At 43.5% G+C, this 18,066-nt stretch overlaps 1 protein-coding gene across 1 annotated transcript in view; it reads left to right on the plus strand.

The window, feature by feature from the left end:
- The first annotated feature begins 319 nt into the window (after positions 1-319).
- MCM6 (minichromosome maintenance complex component 6) overlaps positions 320-18,066 on the plus strand; it is a 31,134-nt gene continuing 13,387 nt past the window's right edge. The window contains exons 1-11 of the mRNA XM_004616511.2: positions 320-485; positions 4,731-4,877; positions 7,397-7,507; positions 9,167-9,416; positions 11,283-11,448; positions 11,652-11,797; positions 12,826-12,976; positions 13,703-13,844; positions 14,642-14,783; positions 14,977-15,084; positions 16,225-16,380. Of these exons, the coding sequence (XP_004616568.2) occupies positions 379-485; positions 4,731-4,877; positions 7,397-7,507; positions 9,167-9,416; positions 11,283-11,448; positions 11,652-11,797; positions 12,826-12,976; positions 13,703-13,844; positions 14,642-14,783; positions 14,977-15,084; positions 16,225-16,380 (1,626 nt within the window). The 5' untranslated portion in view covers positions 320-378. The remainder of the gene's footprint in view (positions 486-4,730; positions 4,878-7,396; positions 7,508-9,166; positions 9,417-11,282; positions 11,449-11,651; positions 11,798-12,825; positions 12,977-13,702; positions 13,845-14,641; positions 14,784-14,976; positions 15,085-16,224; positions 16,381-18,066) is intronic.

Below are 18,066 nucleotides of genomic sequence, written 5' to 3' on the forward strand. Positions count from 1 at the left end.
AGTACTCCACAGTACTACCGCTCCAGCTCCTTTTATATTTCGTTTGTTTTTCTGTTTTTTCCTCCTACCCCAAGACTTGCTTGGAAACAGCCTCAGTGCGCAGGCGCAGAGGCATATCTCCGCGGGTCTCCGGAAGGCCTTTGCATTTTTGGCGCGAAATCCCCTCTCCGTGGGCGGGGCCGCAGAAGGAGGCCGCGCTCATTGGGCACGTTTGGCGCGAAAGCCACAAGCTCCCGAGTCACGATTGGTTCTGGCCGTCCTGGGGGCGTGCCAGGGGGCGGGGCGGCGGCGGCGCGCGCAAATCGGCCACGTCCGGGAAGAAGCGGCGCGTGGCGGCGGCGTCTCACTCCTGTCCTCCCCCTGGGCTGTTGGGCAGCTATGGACCTCGCGGCGGCCGCCGAGCCGAGCGCCGGCAGCCAGCACCCGGAAGTCCGCGACGAGGTCGCCGAAAAGTGCCAGAAACTCTTCCTGGACTTCTTGGAGGAGTAAGTGCATGGAGCGCGCGCCCGTTCCGCGCGCCTCTCTCGGCCCCAGGCCGCTTCCGGAGCCGGCCGCGTGTCCCCGCACCGGCGATCGGGCCCGGCAGAGTCGCGATGCGCCTGGGAACGGCTGGTCTGGTTTCCGGGGGGGCGCCGAAGACACTCGCCTCGCTTCCTCCGTCATCCAGCCCCGCACCCCGTGCGTACCGCTGCAGGGCGAGACCCCTCCCACCCCTAGTTCCACGCCCCGTGCATGGGTCTGGGGTTCATGTATCCCCTCTAGTGCCCCGTACGCGAGGCTGAGGGTCCGTAACCCCGTAGTTTCCTGTGCATGGGACTGGGGGGTCGTGTATGCCCTCTAATTTCCCGTTCGCGAGGCTGGGGGTCGTGTGACCCCTCAGTTCCCTGGGCATGGGGTGGGGGGTCGTGTATCCCCTCTAACGCCCGGTGAGCAAGGCTGGGAGTGACGTACCCCTTCAGTTCCTGTGCATGAGTCTGGGCATCGTGTGCCCCCTCCTTAGCTGTGAGTGAGGTTTTGGTGAAGATAGCCGCGTTGCCTGGTGGGGTCACACGGGCCCCCCCGCAGCACTGGCAGAGCCCCGTTTTCACCCACAGGAGCCTAGTTTTCAGGACCCGCTGCCAGCAGTGGAGATCATAGTGCCAGACGTGCTGGAGTGAGTGGGGGTGGTAGTGACAGATCTGGGGGACAGGCGAGAGACCCTGCCCTGTCCTGCTCGCTCGCTCCCGCCTTTCTGGTCTCTGATAACTCCTGGAGCCTCCACTTGCACGGGGCCTCCCGTTTCTCTGAGCGCAGCTGGGGCTGTCATTTCTGCGCCCGGGGATGATGCACCCAGGCTCTGTTCAGGGCTCTGTTCCCCAAAGGTGTGTAAATAAATGCCTCGGCATGTCTTAGGAATTTTTTACTTGTGATAAGAGTAAAGTTACTGTTTAGTATAGTTGTTAGTATACTTGCTGTTTTAGGAGCTAACTTACTCCTACATCAAAACTCTTGTTTTGAGTTTTAAGTGAGCAGTGGACTCTGACTCTCACTCTGACTCTCTCTCTCTCTCTCTCTCTCCCTCTCTCCCTCCCTCTCTCTCTCTCTCTCTCTCTCTCTCTCTCTCTCTCTCTCTCTCTCTCTCTCCTCTCCCTCTCCCTCTCCCTCTCTCTCCCTCTCTCCTCTCTTCTCATTCCCTCCCTCTCTCCTCTCATTCCCTCCCTCCTTCCCTCCTTACCCCTGGCTCTGGGCTTAGGGACCGCTTCTGGTGGGATGGGGACCATATGTGATCATTTGAACCTGGGTTGGCCACATGCAGTGCGAGCATCCTACCCGCTGTAGTATCCGTCCAGTCCCAGAGTGCAGGCTTTTGGTTATTCATTTGTCAGCAGACTTAACTATCTTGTGTCTCCTTCTCTTTGGTAGGGATGTTTCTTAGGAGAGTGCAACCCAAGGGCAGGAACTACGCTGGTTTCAGGTACCTCAGGCATAGTGTTTTCCAAATAGTTATAGAATCTTCACCATGATTCTTACTTAGAAGTTATTGCCTTGCCATACTGAAATTGGCCAGATAGTCCAGGGCTTAAGGATTTATTTACCCTGCATGCAGTAAACTTGTGTTATCTGATCCCTGGCACTGTATGAACATAGCCAGATGTGACCCACCTCCAAATTTCTACCAAGTTAAAATTCTAGCTATTCAACAGCGTTTGAACAGTGTTGATTTGGGGGCCACATCCAGCAGTGCTTGGGGCTTACTCCTGGCTGTGTTAGGAGGACCTGGTGCAGTGCCAGGATTTGAACTGGGGTCAGCTACATGCAAGACTTGCTCCTTAAACCCTGTTTTAACTCTCCAGCCTCAGCATCTCCTGTCTTTGTGTTTCTGATTATTCTTTTCCATAGCTGCACTTAGAGCTTACTCCTGGCTCTGTGTTCAGGAGTTACTCTTGTCACAGGCTCCGGGAACCATAGTTGCCAGGGGTGCAAGGCAAGGGCTCTACCCACTACACTTTCTCACTGTCCCATCCCATTTTGATGCTTAAATCAGTTTATTCATTTTCCCAATAGAAATTAAGTTTTGGGGCTGGAGTGATAGCACAGTGGGTAGGGCGTTTGCCTTGCACACGGCCGACCCAGGTTCGATTCCCAGCATCCCATATGGTCCCCCGAGCACTGCCAGGAGTAATTCCTGAGTGCATGAGCCAGAAGTAACCCTTGTGCCATGCTGAGTGTGACCCAAAGAGAAAAAAAAGTTTTGGAGTTTTTTTTCTAGGGTGGTCACCCAAGTGGTGCTCAGAGGCTACTCTTGGCACAGTACTCAGGGACTGCTCTGATGGCTGGGGGGCTGCATGCCGGGGGCTCCCATGTGCAAAGCCATGCCCTTTAGCCCTTGCAGCCATCTTCCAAACCCAAAGATTGGAGTTTTACTTATCCAAAAACTCTGGAACAGTAGTAATAGAATAGCTATCAGCATTTGTGTTTGTTTTTTTTTACAAACAAACAAAATAATTTTATTAAATTTTCTATAAAACTTAGATGTGTCTAGCAAGATTTACAATAAGATAGAAGACAAGTTATTAGTGACAGGAGTGAAAAAATCTGTAGCATAGCGATCACTACAGATCCTAAGTCAATAAGATAATAGCGATGTCACTTAAATATACATACTAAAACAATACAAATATATTAACACATAAATTCAGCAACTTGGATGAAATCGATCAATTTTTAGAAAATAGCAAACCAAATATTGGGCAAGAGGACGATGAACAACCATTTCTATAAACATGAGATAAATTGAATCAGTAGTTAAAAACCTTCAAAGAAAAGAAATTTTTAGGCTCACTGGTTTTCCCTGGAAATTCTACAAAGTATTTAAATAACTCTATGAATTTTTTTCCTTCTCTCCTAGATTTTATAATTATTGTAATTCATAATTATTATAATTCTACATTATCTCTCTTAGAAAACTGGCATGGAGGGAACATACCCCATTCTCAGCATTTGTGTTTTAAGTATTATTTTTAAAATTGAGGACTAGAGGCTGGTGAGATAGTAGAACACTTTTGTCTTGCATGCCGCTGTCCTGATTTCGATTCCTGGCACCTCTTATGTCCCCCCAAGCCTCACCAGGAGTGATTCTTAAGCACCACTGGGTGTGCTTCCCACCCCTGCTAAAAAGAAAAGAATTGAGGGCCAGAGATCCAGCTCAGTGGACTGGCTGCATACTGTACTTGCAGGAGACCTTGGTCCCTGCAGCCATGGTCTCCTCAGCATGGAATGACCCCTAAACGCAGCAGGACGTAGACCTAGAGCTCCGCTAGGTATGACCCAAAACAAAAATTACGGAAAAAAATTTCTGAGGTTAAATAAATTGAAGACCTCGATATTTTCCATACTCTGAGCTCAGCAAAGCAGTTTACAGACTTTCTTTCATTTAATCTTCACAGGGGTCTCTCCTTTGCAGTTGGCGGAAGGGGTCTCATACATATACACACTTGGCAGTGCTCAGGCTATTTCTGGCTCTGAGCTCAGGGTTCACACCTGGCTGGGTTGAGCCCAAGTCCCAGGTCAGACACATGCAAAACAAGCGTCCTGCCCCATCTTCACAGCAGTCTTAGGAGCCGAAATGATATCTACTGGTTTTTACTGGGGGTTCCCACACTCTTCCCATGAACCACTCTTGGTGCTAATCCTTGTAGGGCCCAGGAATGCAGTTCTATTCGGGCCCTGTGCGGCCAGTGATCACAGAACCAACACCAGCAGTGCCTGAGGGCTCGCAGGGCTATCCCCAACAATGCGTGGGAGTCCATGTAGTGCTGGGTTCAAATCTGGGTCGGGTGTTTGCGAGGCATGCACCCTAACTGCCGTATTATTTCCTGCCCCACCTAATTTTCTTTTTTCTTTATAAAGGATTGGGGTGAGTTTAGTAGAAATAAGTGACTTGGCCCAACTTATACAAATACCACATAGGCCTGTAAGTTGACGGTTTTAAACTAATGTGATGAATTAGCAGGTATCTGGGGGGTTTTTTTGCTTTGTTTGGGTGCCACATCCAGTGGTACTCAGCTTATTCCTGACTCTAATTTGGGAATTATTCCGGGCAGTGCTGGGACTATGGAATACTGGGGATTTAACCTGGGTCGGTCATGTGCAAGGAAAATACCCTACCCACTGCACTATTGCTCTGGTCCCCTCTGGGTTATTTTTAATTGACTGATTTTTTATTTAGTCTAACTTGTATGTGCCTGCAGGTTTCAGAACAGCGATGGAGAAATTAAGTACTTACAGTTAGCAGAGGAGCTGATTCGTCCTGAGAGAAATACACTGGTTGTGAGTTTTATGGACCTGGAGCAGTTTAACCAACAACTTTCCACCACTGTCCAAGAGGAATTCTATAGGTATGGGTGTATAAATCTTGGTCTGGAAATCTGCTAATGTAACAGAGCTTGGGCCTGGAGGCTGCTGGAACCTCGCCGGAAGGGAGAGGATCTGCTTCTCCTTCCGAGTAGGGCCCCTCAGCTCCAGCGGGAGAGTAGGGAGGGTGGAGCAGCAATAGAGGTTCAGTGATCTCCAGTTTAAGAACATCCCTGACTTCTGCCTGGCACCTGCCATGTCGTGCTATTCCATGACCCTTTCCGTCCCAGGGTGAGTCATTTTAAGAAAATGTGTGATCTTGTTCTGTAGCAAGACTGTCTTTACAACAGCAATATTGTTCTCTCCTTAAGGGTTTTGTTTGGGTTTTTTCCCTCTTTTTTCTTGGGTTTATGGTGGGGAGGGAAGAGTTGGGGGGAGGGGGGCATTTGGCTACACCAAGCAGTGCTTGGGACCTGCTCCTCACTCAGTGTTTTGAGATTCCCTCCCAGCAGTTCTTAAAGGTCCGTGTAGTATCCAGGATAGAACCCTGGCCTCCTACCTGAGTTATGACTTCAACCCAAGTTTGTTTGACTTTTCTTGTTGTGTGTTTCTTTTTTTTCCCTGATGGTGAAAGCTGTATATAGTAGAAAATAGAGAAAAGTAAGAATAAAATTTCACCACCCATAAATAAGCACCATACTGTTGTAACAAAATTCCAAGAGCCTTCCAAATCTGAAAGTAGAGAATTTTCTGAAGATTTCCAATACAACTAGTGTGTTTGTGTGTGTGTGTGTGTGTGTGTGTGTGTGTGTACATGTGTTATCATTGGAGTAATGCTATAGATAAGTATCCCACCTTTTCACCCAATAATATAATTTTTTTTCCGTGCCATATAAACTCCCTTGGACAATTTAATAGTTGAATATCACTTTGAGGGCAGAAAAACAATTAAATATTTTAGACATCATGAGTCATAATTTTGACCTTGCTGGTAATCAACTCCAGGCTCTCACACATGCAAGACATGTACTATACAAGTGAGCCACATTCCTGGCCTTCATTTGTCAGTGTACAGCAAAAACACTAAAAGCCTTTACATTGGGTTAAGCTAATGTAGTAAACTGTATAAATAAAATCAAGTCAAAATTATCATGAAATGTTATAAGAAATGAAGAAACAGTAATGGAGGACTAATGCTGTCCCTTACCTGATTATGAAATAAGATACAGTCCTTGTCCTGATATTTTCAGTCATAGCCAATCATTAAGAATAGTTGGGGGTAGGCATCAGGGTTTATTATGTAAATATGTACCAGAAAAAGTTGAACTGACAGGTTTGTTGAAATTCAGGGCTGTCGTAGAAGCACATCTCACACAGACCAAGAAGTGATTTTGTTTCCTAAAATCGTAATGTCTCAGAGGACTTCAAAGCTCCATTGCTTAGGTAGACCAGGTTACATCGGCTAGAGGTTTGCAGCAGTTCTGTCCAGAAGTCTCACTTAGTCTCTGGTACAACAGAGGATTTCTACAAGTTTGCTCATCACAATTCCTCCCAAGTCCCTATCTATTTATTATCATTCACTATCACTGTCATCCCCTTGCTCATTGATTTGCTCAAGCAGGCACCAGCAACATCTCCAGTGTTAGACTTGTTGTTACTGGTTTTGGCATATCGAATACGCCATGGGTAGCTTGCCAGGCTCTCCGAAAGGGGTGGAGTATTTATTATCAATCTAGTTAAATCTAGGCCCAAAGATTTGGTCAGTAGTAGAGCACTTACCTTGCATGTATGAGTCCCTGGGTTTGATCCTTGCACTACTAAAAAAAAAAAAAAAAGAATAGCCCACCAGCTTAGACTGCCTTCTTACTAGTATATGTCACAAGTTCAACTTTCTGGTGTCACACATGAGCTTAGTGCAGTCCTGGCAGCTCTACTGTTTGAGTCTGGTTACTCTGCTTCTGGGGTTCTTGGCATCACAAGGTATTTGTTTGAACCACAAAGCCAGGTAAATGTTGACAGAAAGTGTAACCCACATCAAGTACAACATGTGTACACACCAGAGCAACCCCCAGCAAGTACTGTAAACCATTAACTTGTGCCTAAACTACAGGTGCAAACACCACGGTTACTGAGTACAGACCCAGGCAAATAATGGGGCCAGTTGTGCAAAGCACCAGAACCTGATGTTCAGCTCATGACAGTTGTTACAGCTAAAAATGTGTAAGCCAGGCATGCACGCTACTGCCCTGGCCATTGAAATCATATCAGTAACAATTATGGGAGGAGGAACAGGGAAGTAATCCTAGAGAAGTATGCTGGGCGTTCACTGGACTGCCTTACTAGATTGTAATCAGACATTGCTAGGAGAGTGTGAGTGCAGTGTGTGTGGGAGCTAAGTAATCTCTAGTAATGAGATGGTAGGTGTTTGGGTGCATAATTTTTATGTAGGTATTTCTCTATCTGTGGTAAGGGAGGCTCGACTGAGGCATATGGAAAGTATCTGCATAGTTTGAAGATGTGGTTGACACTGTTGTGGTTTTTCTGTTTGTTTTTTGCTTTTCAGAGTTTATCCTTACCTTTGTCGAGCATTGAAAAACTTTGTCAAAGACCGTAAGGAGATCCCTCTTGCCAAAGATTTTTATGTTGCATTCCAAGACCTGCCTACCAGACACAAGTAAGAAACCTTTGGAAGAAAAGGAATTTACCAAATTGTCAGAAAACTTGGGAGGTTGCTGTAAAGACTTAGACCCAGTTAACCAGAAAGTTTAATTTAGAGAAACCCCACCCCCGAGTCATGAAATGGGAAGAAGAAACTTTGTCAAGAGAGAAAATAGGAAAACAGTGAATCTTTGGAAATCAGTATCAGACCTGAAATGGCATAATTTAAATTGCTTCTATTTTATTTTTATTGAATCACCATGAGATAGTTGCAAAGCTTTCATGGTTGAGTTTCAATCATACAGTGATTTTATTGAATCACTGTGAGATACAGTTAACAGAGTTTTCATGATTGAGTTTCAGTCATACAATGATTGAACACCCATCCCTCCACCAGTGTACATTTTCCACCACTAATGTCCTAGTATCCCTCCCACCACCCCACCACCCCCTACCTCTGTGGCAGATAATTTCCATCTTACTCTCTCTCTACTTTTGGGCATTATGATTTGCAATACAGATACCAAGAGGCCATCATGTTTGGTCTTTTATCTACTTTTAGGACACATCTCCCATCCCGAAGGATCCCTCCAACCATCATTGCCTTAGTGATCCCCTCTCTATTCCATCTCCTCCAGCTCATGAGACAAGGCTTCCAACCATGGAGCAGTCTTCTTGACCTTGTCTCTTGTCCTTGTGTGTTAGTCTCATAGTAGGTTGGTTATTTTATATTCCACAAATGAGAGCAGTCCTTCTATGTGTGTCTCTCTCTCTTTCTGACTCATTTCACTTAGCATGATGTCCATCCACTTGTAAAGTTGCTTCCATGTTAGCAGTTAAGTATAAATTTATTGGATGAAATTGAGATGATACTTTGAAAAATTTGCTTTTTTTGGTTTTGTTCTTCCTCTGTTTAGACAGAGGTACCAGGCACCACTCTCAGTGCTGCTCAGGCCCTGTTATGTGCAAGGAGCCACCAGGGCTCTATCTGCTGTATGTACAAGGCTGACTATATAAATGTAACCCTCTGCATTGCCAGGCATGTATCCAGGCTCTTTGAGGATCTTCCTCACCCCATATCTTGCAAACTTAAACGATTGAAATTGCTTGTAAGATGACCTATATTGTGGTTTTGGGGGTGAAATCTAGGACCTCACAAAGCAAATGCTCTACCAGTGAGCTGTATCTGTGGCCCCACTTGCCAAGTTATGTAATGAAAAACTTTGTTTCTAAAGTTTAAGAAATGTTTCTGGGGGTCAGAGAGATAGTACTGCAGGCAGGACATAGTGTTTCTGAACTTATGATTTTAGAACTTTTCCCCAGCTTAACTATATATGCTTACTTTGAAATTACAGGTAAACAGAAAATATAGTTATGGGGGGGAAATGGGATTTTTTTTTAATTGAGATTTCTTTGTTGTTGAATGTATTTATTGTGTCATTTAGTGTTTCAGAATTAACAGAACAACATAGTGACATTTTTATATCAATTTTTTAAGTGTATTGAGTCATTATTTTTGGTTTTTTTGTGGGTTTTTTTTGCGATTTTTATATATTTTATTTTCATAAAATAGTTCACAATAATAGTTCAACTGTAGTTATTTTTTTTAATATCTTTAAACAAAATCCCAGTTGGGGCATGGATACTGACTAATGCGATATCTGACTTTAAACAGAATTCGAGAGCTCACCGCCTCTAGAATCGGACTGCTCACGCGCATCAGCGGGCAGGTGGTGCGGACTCACCCAGTCCACCCAGAGCTCGTGAGTGGGACGTTCCTGTGCCTAGACTGCCAAACGGTGATCAAGGGTGTGGAGCAGCAGTTCAAGTACACACAGCCGAGCATCTGCCGAAACCCAGTGTGTGCGAACAGAAAGAGATTCCTGCTGGATACAAATAAGTCAAGATTTGTTGATTTTCAAAAGGTATTTTGCTAACTTTCATTTAAATTGTATCTGGCCTATGCAAGTTATTTCTTTATAAGCCCAGTAGTGGTTTATTTGGATGACGTTGCATTCAGTTTTCATTTAGGATCTTCAGCTATGACTAGATTTCAGCCAGATACTCTTTTCTTTGGTTTATGTGCCAGGAATCAAACCCAGGCCTCGTGTATATACAGTGTATGCTCTGCTGCTGAGCTTTACATCTGTTTACGCCAGAAACTCGGTGTTCAGTATATAAGTTTGTTTTTGTCTGTTTTTAATAGGAGTAACGTTCATTGGTGCTCTGTAGCCTACAGCTACTCTCCTTGGGCTCAGGCCTGGAGTTCTAGAGCCTGGTTGTGTTTGTGCTATTGTGGGGGCCCCCAGGACCACTACTGATAGAGCCAAGTAGAGGAGTTACCTGTAGTACTGGTCCTTGCTGCACATCCTAGACACGTGTCCTGCCACTTGAGCCATGTCTCCAACAACTTTTTTTTAATTCATTTTATTTGGGAGCCATGCCTGGTGGTGCTCAGGGGTCACTCCTTGGCTCTGCACTTGGAGAGTGCAGGGTTTTTTTTTTTTTGGTTGTGTGTGTGTGTGTGTGTGTGTGTGTTTTATTTTGCTTTTTGGGTCACACCCAGCCATGCACAGGGGTTACTCCTGGCTTTGCACTCAGGAATTACTCCTAGCAGTGCTCAGGGGACCTTATGAGATGCTGGGAATCGAACCCGGGTCGGTCACATGCAAGGCAAATGCCCTACCTTCAGGAATTGGACCCAGGTTGGCAAGGCAAGTGACCTACCAGCTGTTATATCTTACCGCCCCAGTATCTTGCAGACATGTTTAGAGCACTGCGTAATGAATAATCCATCATGTTACTGAGCCATATTGCTGAGCAAGTAAACATTCTTAGAAACACTCAACTAAAATTGAGGAATCCTCTTGGGGTCTTCTGTTCATCTTTTTTCTCATCTTCAATTTCGGCTTTTTCTTTTATCTCCAAGATTTCATCTTCCTCATCTGATTTCGACACATTCTTTTTTCATAGTAGCATGGTCATCCCATTGTTCATTGATTTGCTCGAGCAGGCACCAGTAACGTCTCCATTGTGAGACTTGTTACTGTTTTTGGCATATCGAATACAACACGGGGAGCTTGCCAGTCTCTGCCGTGCAGGCAGGATACTCTCGGTAGCTTGCCGGGCTCTCCGAGAGGGACGGAGGAATCAAACCCAGGTCGGCTATATGCAAGGCAAATGCCCTACCCACTGTGCTATTGCTCCAGCCCATTCTTTTTTCATAGGCTCATAAATTATAGTAATGATCTCCAGTCAGGTATAAGTAAAGATTGAGAAGAATAGCATACTTCCTTTCGGACACATCCAGTGGTGCTCAGGACTTACTCCTGTCTCCGTACTCAGAATCACTCCTAGTGGTTCCTGGGAGTTCCATATGGGATGTTAGAGATCAGCCCAAGTCAGCTGGGTGCAAGGCACATTGCCTTACCAGCTGTACTATCTGTCCAACCCCAGGGTAAAAGAATTTTATGTGTGTGCCAAGTGTGACTCAGAAAGTTAAAAAAAAAAAAGTCTAGATGGCATTTTTTTTTTTTTTTGCTTTTTTTGGTCACACCCGGCAATGCTCAGGGGTTACTCCTGGCTCTGCACTCAGGAATTACCCCTGGCGGTGCTCTGGGGACCATATGGGATGCTGGGAATTGAACCCCGGTCGGCTGCGTGCAAGGTGAATGCCCTACCCGATATGCTATCTCTCCAGCCCCTAGATGGCAATTTTTATATGTTGATTTTTAGGCATTTAATTTGATCTTATTTGAAGTATCACTTTTGGCTACTTGTCTTTGTCATAGGTTCGAATTCAAGAGACTCAAGCCGAGCTTCCTCGAGGGAGTATCCCCCGAAGTTTAGAAGTGATTATGAGGGCTGAAGCCGTGGAATCAGCACAAGCTGGTGACAAGTGTGACTTTATAGGGACGCTGATTGTTGTGCCCGATGTTGCTAAGCTTAGTACCCCAGGTTGGTGTTCTGTGGTTAAGTTTAATCAGTTCTCAGTTCTTCCCACTGCAAGACAAATTGATCAGGCTGCACATGATACTGTTTTGAAAAATTTCAAAGGCTAAATGAAGCCTTTTGACTTAAGGTTTCATTTGTTTGAGAAATTTTGATTTTCAACCTTTGCAGTATTTGAGCTGTGAAACAAACTGAATTCAATCTTTCAGGAGCACGTGCAGAAACTGATTCCCGTGTCAGTGGTGTTGATGGGTACGAGACAGAAGGCGTTAGAGGACTTCGGGCCCTTGGCGTTAGAGACCTTTCTTACAGACTGGTATTTCTTGCTTGCTGTGTGGCACCAACCAACCCAAGGGTGAGTCTTCATGAAGTGCCAGTGCTCAGCAGAGTCCTTTCCTGACACTTCCATATAATGACAGCTCTCTGAAATGTCTGAGTTAGAGGTCTAGGGGGTAATACAGCGAAGGTCAGGGGCACAGACTGTGTGCATGGGACCCTATTTTGGTCCCTGCTGAGCTCAGCCAGTGTAGCACCACTGGTACTGCATCGCCCACGTAGCACCATGCTCCATGGCCCTGTTGAGCTATGAAGCTCAGTTAGCCTAGTTCAGCCAGGATTGGCCCCTGGATCCCTGAGCAGGGCCTGGGAGATTCCAGTAACCCCCCACCCACCCTCCACCCCCCAAGACACACACCCAAGAAGGCAGATCTTTTCAAGTTTTACTGAAAATTTTTGTTTGTTTTAAAAAGTAAGAGCTCAGGCCAGAGCGGGTCGAGTATTTTGCATTGCACCTGGCCTACCTGCATTCATTCCCCCATGTCACATGGTCCCCTGAACACACTAGGCATAAGCCCTGAGCACTTCCAGAACAAAACAGTAAAAGCTCAAAGCTTGAAGAGCAGTGGTACAAATTGACTGCGGTGGTTTTCTAATTATCACAGTTATTCTTTCATGCTCACTGAGAAAGTACAAATGGAGAGACTTAGTAATCTGGAAGTAACGTAAATTTTTTTTGCACATTATTCTGGAACCCTATTGTTACATTTATTTAGAACTTGATTCTGTGTCCTGAATGAGAAAGTAGTGAAAAAGAATTTGAAAGATTATGAAGGACTGGGAAGAGATGGGTGAACATAATACTGGTTAATATTTTGTTAGGACTCATCATCTCTTGGGCATTTAAAATTATTTAGATTATCATACAAGACAATAAGTGACAAACACTTCAATATATTAACTGGGCCCTACGGTTTTTTGTTTGTTTTTTAGCTGCCATATTCAGGAAATTCTGAAGTTGACCTCTTAGGTGCTTGTTTATATTGAAGATTCTTTCCCATTCTGAATGCTCCTGTGCTAATATATATTTTTTTCTCTACCCCTCAGTTTGGAGGGAAAGAGCTCAGCGATGAGGAGCAGACAGCTGAGAGTATCAAGAACCAGATGACTGTGAAGGAATGGGAAAAGGTGTTTGAAATGAGTCAAGATAAAAATTTATACCACAATCTTTGTACCAGCTTGTTCCCTACTATCCACGGTAAGAATTCTATCCATGTGTGGCATACACTAGAAATCAAAATAATGATTATGTAAAATAGCACACAAATCAGACTATGTAAATTAATTTCAGTGGGTTTAGGACGTGTGTCTGCTCAGAGACTAACAGGGCTTGCCCATTAGTATTACATGTTTGCTGAAACTCTTTTGCTATTTAAATGTCTTCCATGGGGCTGTTTTAGTGTCATCAACACAGAGCTGGCTTCTCTGGGAGCATGTAAGGCAAAAGCAAAGCAATGGGGAATTCCCATTGCTTCTCATGACTTTGTCTAAGAAATTATATCTCTTCAGTTCCAGCATATGCTATTAGGATCATGTAGCTAAGTCCACCCACACTTAAGGACTTAAAGACTGTAAGAGTTTATGGACCTTTTAAAAACTACATTCCTTAATGCCATGTAACACATGTGTTTCATGTCACTGAGGCCTATATAAATGTGTCTGGTATTTCATTGAAGGTCAGAGAAAGTCAATAAGCACAAGAAAGTACTTCTTTAAATGCATTTTTCTTGGGCTAGAATTGACCCACGTTCGATCCCTGGCACCGGCCCCGCTAAGAGTTATCCCAGAATTGAAACCAGATTTTTACTCTACTCTTACACTCTGCTTCAGCTGTCCATCTTCTTTGGTTTGTAAACTTTCTGTCCTAGTTTCCTGTGCGGTTACTTAACCTCACATAGAAAAACACCTGGTGTTTTCCTTTCAGGCAATGATGAAGTAAAACGGGGCGTTCTGCTTATGCTTTTCGGTGGTGTTCCAAAGACAACAAGGGAAGGAACCTCTCTTCGAGGTGACATAAATGTTTGTATTGTTGGTGACCCAAGTACTGCCAAGAGTCAGTTTCTCAAGTAAGTGTTTGCTAGTAAGTGTAGCACTGGGAAAGACAATATGTTAGAGCTTCTGGTTTTAGTGCCCACCCCAGTCCCTTCCCTTCTTCGTTGTGAATGTTGTTGCCTTTTTTCCCCCCTCCCCCGGTGGTTAATGTTGATAATGTTGCCTTAATGGGGCTGTTGGGTGGGGGTTACACATTCAGCTGTGGTTCTCACTGAAAGTTGCCCCCCTTCAATTATGGTGCGTCCATACATGTTCATGTGGGATTTCACTTTTATTTGTGCTCACAAGGGGTCACCTGGCTGTCTTACTGGCACATCTTTAGTTGTGATGCTTGCCTGCCAGGATTCATACCCTTATTTTAGTGTGTGCTCTCACATGCCTGGCTGCAGTGCTGCCAGATAGCCCCTGTGACACCAGTGATCACAGACAGCAGAGCTGCCAGAATCACTCTCATCAGCTGTGGTAGCACCAGAGATGGAACTTGCAACCTCACTTATGCAAGGCAAGTGTTCCAAGCCCTGAGCTATTCCTCTGGTCCCACACAGAGATCTGCTAATCTTTATATAAGCCTTGGAAGACACGAATTACATGTTTTCCTTGGGGTAAATCAAGGAATGATGGATTATGTATTTAAGAACTCAAAGGACATGAGTTTACAATTGGTTTGTGGCATGTTTATAAATTTGCTTATATATGTTGTTTCTTTTAAATGTTAAGAGATAAGCTCTAATTGCCATAAAGCCTATCAGCTGATATACCCAGACAGGATGCTTCATAGTCGTGTATTAATAATTATTTTAACTTTGAACAGGCATGTGGAGGAGTTCAGCCCTAGGGCTGTCTACACCAGTGGCAAAGCATCTAGTGCTGCTGGTTTGACAGCAGCTGTTGTGAGAGATGAAGAATCTCATGAGTTTGTCATTGAAGCTGGAGCTTTGATGTTGGCTGATAATGTAAGAATATTTTATATTCTTGGATATAAGGGAATTGGCATACATCCCTGCCCTATTCATACAGGTTTTTATTTTAGAAGATAATTGGGGAATTGTGGAGGAATATGTGTTTGTGTGTTTTGTTGTGGGTCATAGAGCCTCAAACATAAATATGTTTGTTTCGAGAGTTTATGTTAGATTTATCTGATTACAGGGTGTGTGCTGCATAGACGAATTTGATAAAATGGATGTGCGGGATCAGGTTGCTATTCACGAAGCCATGGAGCAACAGACTATCTCCATTACTAAAGCAGGAGTGAAGGTATGTGTCCAGCTCCAGCATCAGCCTGGCAGTTGATGGCAGTTTTTTTATTTTAGAATATAACTGCGGGGAGATGAGGGTGGTAGATTAATGTCAATACTAGAGATACTCATCTGGATAAAATACATTTCATACTCTTAATTGAAATAGAAAACAACCTTGTGAGGGTTTGAGGGTTTTGTTGCTTCTGTTGTTCCCTAGATTGGCCACATGCAGCAAGGTAAATACCCGATCCCTTCTACTACCGCTCTGCCCCAGCCAGAGTGACTTAGCAACCCAAACCTTAGGGAACTTTAAATAGAAGTAGGCTATTTTTTTCTTCAGGAAAATTTAGGCAGCACACTAGAATACAAGTTTAAAAGCTACCTTTCCTACCACACACACCACTCATTGGTACTCAGATTTGCTGAGTTTCTGCCCCTTTGAGGAATATTTTATGTATATAATGTAATATATACTTACTGCTCATTTAATTTTACTTTGGCACTACTTCTACACCAGCATCTATTGGACCCACTTTTTTGAAATGATTTCATGACTTTCATTGGTTTTGTACCCCAGTGTTGTGATCCATTGAATTCTTTCAGAGTGACATTTGAGTAATTTCTAGCTTTTCTTAATTATAGATATTATAGTACACATCTATGAATATACATCTTCTTGAACCTGCTATAAGATAAATTGGCGAGAAATTATTGACTTAAAAGTTGAGAGACAGTACCATCGGTAAGGCGCTTATTCAGTCCCCGGCATCCTACATGGTCCCCTGAGCATCATCAGGTGTGACCCAGAAACCAAGGAAAATGTTGTGTATAGGTTGAAAGTATCTGAGACAAGGTGTTTGCCGCGCATGAACCGGCCCTGGTTTAATCCTTAACATTGCACGTGGTGCGCAGGTACTGGGGTCACTCCTGAGCACTGTCAGGTATGGCTTCAAGCGAAACAGTTGTATATATGTTATGTTTCCATCATGTGGGAACGGCTCTTTGCAGTATATCAGACTTGATCCCACAGGTGAAAATAATACTTGACTATTTTTGTTTGCGTTTAATTAATCATGAGTGATGATAATTGAGTATTTTGTCATATTTGTTGTTCAGTTCAGGTGTCCTTTTAAACCTATCAATTCTTTGTTGTCAGGCTACACTGAATGCCAGGACATCTATTTTGGCAGCAGCAAATCCAGTCAGTGGACACTATGACAGATCAAAATCACTGAAACAGAATATAAATTTGTCAGCTCCCATTATGTCCCGATTTGATCTCTTCTTTATACTTGTGGATGAATGTAACGAGGTAATGACACAAGTTAAGGTTTAATCCTTAACATTGCACGTGGTGCGCAGGTACTGGGGTCACTCCTGAGCACTGTCAGGTATGGCTTCAAGCGAAACAGTTGTATATATGTTATGTTTCCAACTGGAATCATTGATTGGGTCGTGGTTGGGAGATGTACTGAACAGCTGGTGCATGTGTTTGTATTGACCTTTCATTTCTTTCATATTCTCTCAGTACTGAGCAGAGTTTATTAAAATGAAGTCAACGGAATTGTTGGTTCCATCTAATTGTATTGAGAGTGTAAAGTTTTTTATTTTGTTACTGAATTTTATTCTCAGTAGAAGAACGGAAACTTAAAACTTAATTCCCAGCCATTCTCTTAGCTTTTTGTAAGAATTTCTTTTGTTGTGCTGGAGCAATAGCACAGTGAGTTGGGTGTTTGCCTTGCACATGGACAACCGGGATTTGATCCTTAGCATCCCATATGGTCCCTAAGCACTGCCAGGAGTAATTCCTGAGTGCAGAGCCAGGAGCAACCCCTGAGCATTGCTGGATGTGACCCCAAAAGCAAAAATACATATATAATTATTATGTTTGGGTGTTTGCTTTTGCTAATCTTTTTTCAAAAATGAAATACCAGAGCTAGAGAGATAATACAGTAGGCCACTTGCCTTGTGCGTAGCCAGCCCTGATGTGATCCCATGTGGTCCCCTGAGCATTGCTGAGTGTGATCCAAATCAAAACAAAAGATTTTCCCCTTAATTTCAAATCATGTGTCATTTGTCTCTCTCCCTTCAGGTTGTTGAATGTGTGCAACACCCTCAGCACCCCCAATTATGTAGCAGTTTTAAGATTAAGTGAAAAGATGTAAATTTATTTGGATTCATCATGTTAGTTACTGAAAGTAATTTTCATTTAGGCTTAAATATTTAACTGCATTGTACAATTTATATTTGCACAAAATATTCTCTGGAAGGTAATATTCAGGCTTTCTTTTTAGTTGCTGAACGTGGAGGTCCGACAATTCATTAATCACTAGATACAACTTGCTTACAGTGAGACTTTAAAGCATTAAAGCTAGCTTCCATTGTGTACATTTTTGTTTTGTTTTTTTTTTTGTTTTTGTTTTTGTTTTTTGGTTTATTTTTTTGGCTTTTTGGGTCACACCTGGTGATGCACAGGGGTTACTCCTGACTGCACTCAGGATGCTGGGATTCGAACCCGGATTGACTACGTGCAAGGCAAACACCCGACCCACCTGTGCTGTTGCTCCAGCCCCTATTGTGTACATTTTTGGAGGTCCCGAATACCCACCAATAGTTAGGAATTACATGATTTTTATATTTTTTTGTTTGTGTATGTTTCAGTTTTTAACTTTTTAATTTAAGATCTTTTCAAATTTACAAGAAGTTGCAAGAAACAAAAATGCCTTTTAACATTCTTAAACCCCTTATTCAGTTCACAGATTAGTATTTTGCAACATTTACTTTATCATTTGTTCTATTTATTAGCTGCAGTTCCTTTTCTATACTTATATTTTTTGCAGTGTTTATAATGGATAATCTTCACATATTAATATATAAACAAATATAATTGGCAACTAAGCAATCTTGAATTAGATTATTCAAATACTAAGTCTTTTTTTTTTTTTTCTTTTTGGGTCACACCCAGTGATGCTCAGGTGTTACTCCTGGCTTTGCACTC

This window comes from Sorex araneus, chromosome X, assembly GCF_027595985.1.
Source record: "Sorex araneus isolate mSorAra2 chromosome X, mSorAra2.pri, whole genome shotgun sequence".
NCBI classification, from domain to species: domain Eukaryota; kingdom Metazoa; phylum Chordata; class Mammalia; order Eulipotyphla; family Soricidae; genus Sorex; species Sorex araneus.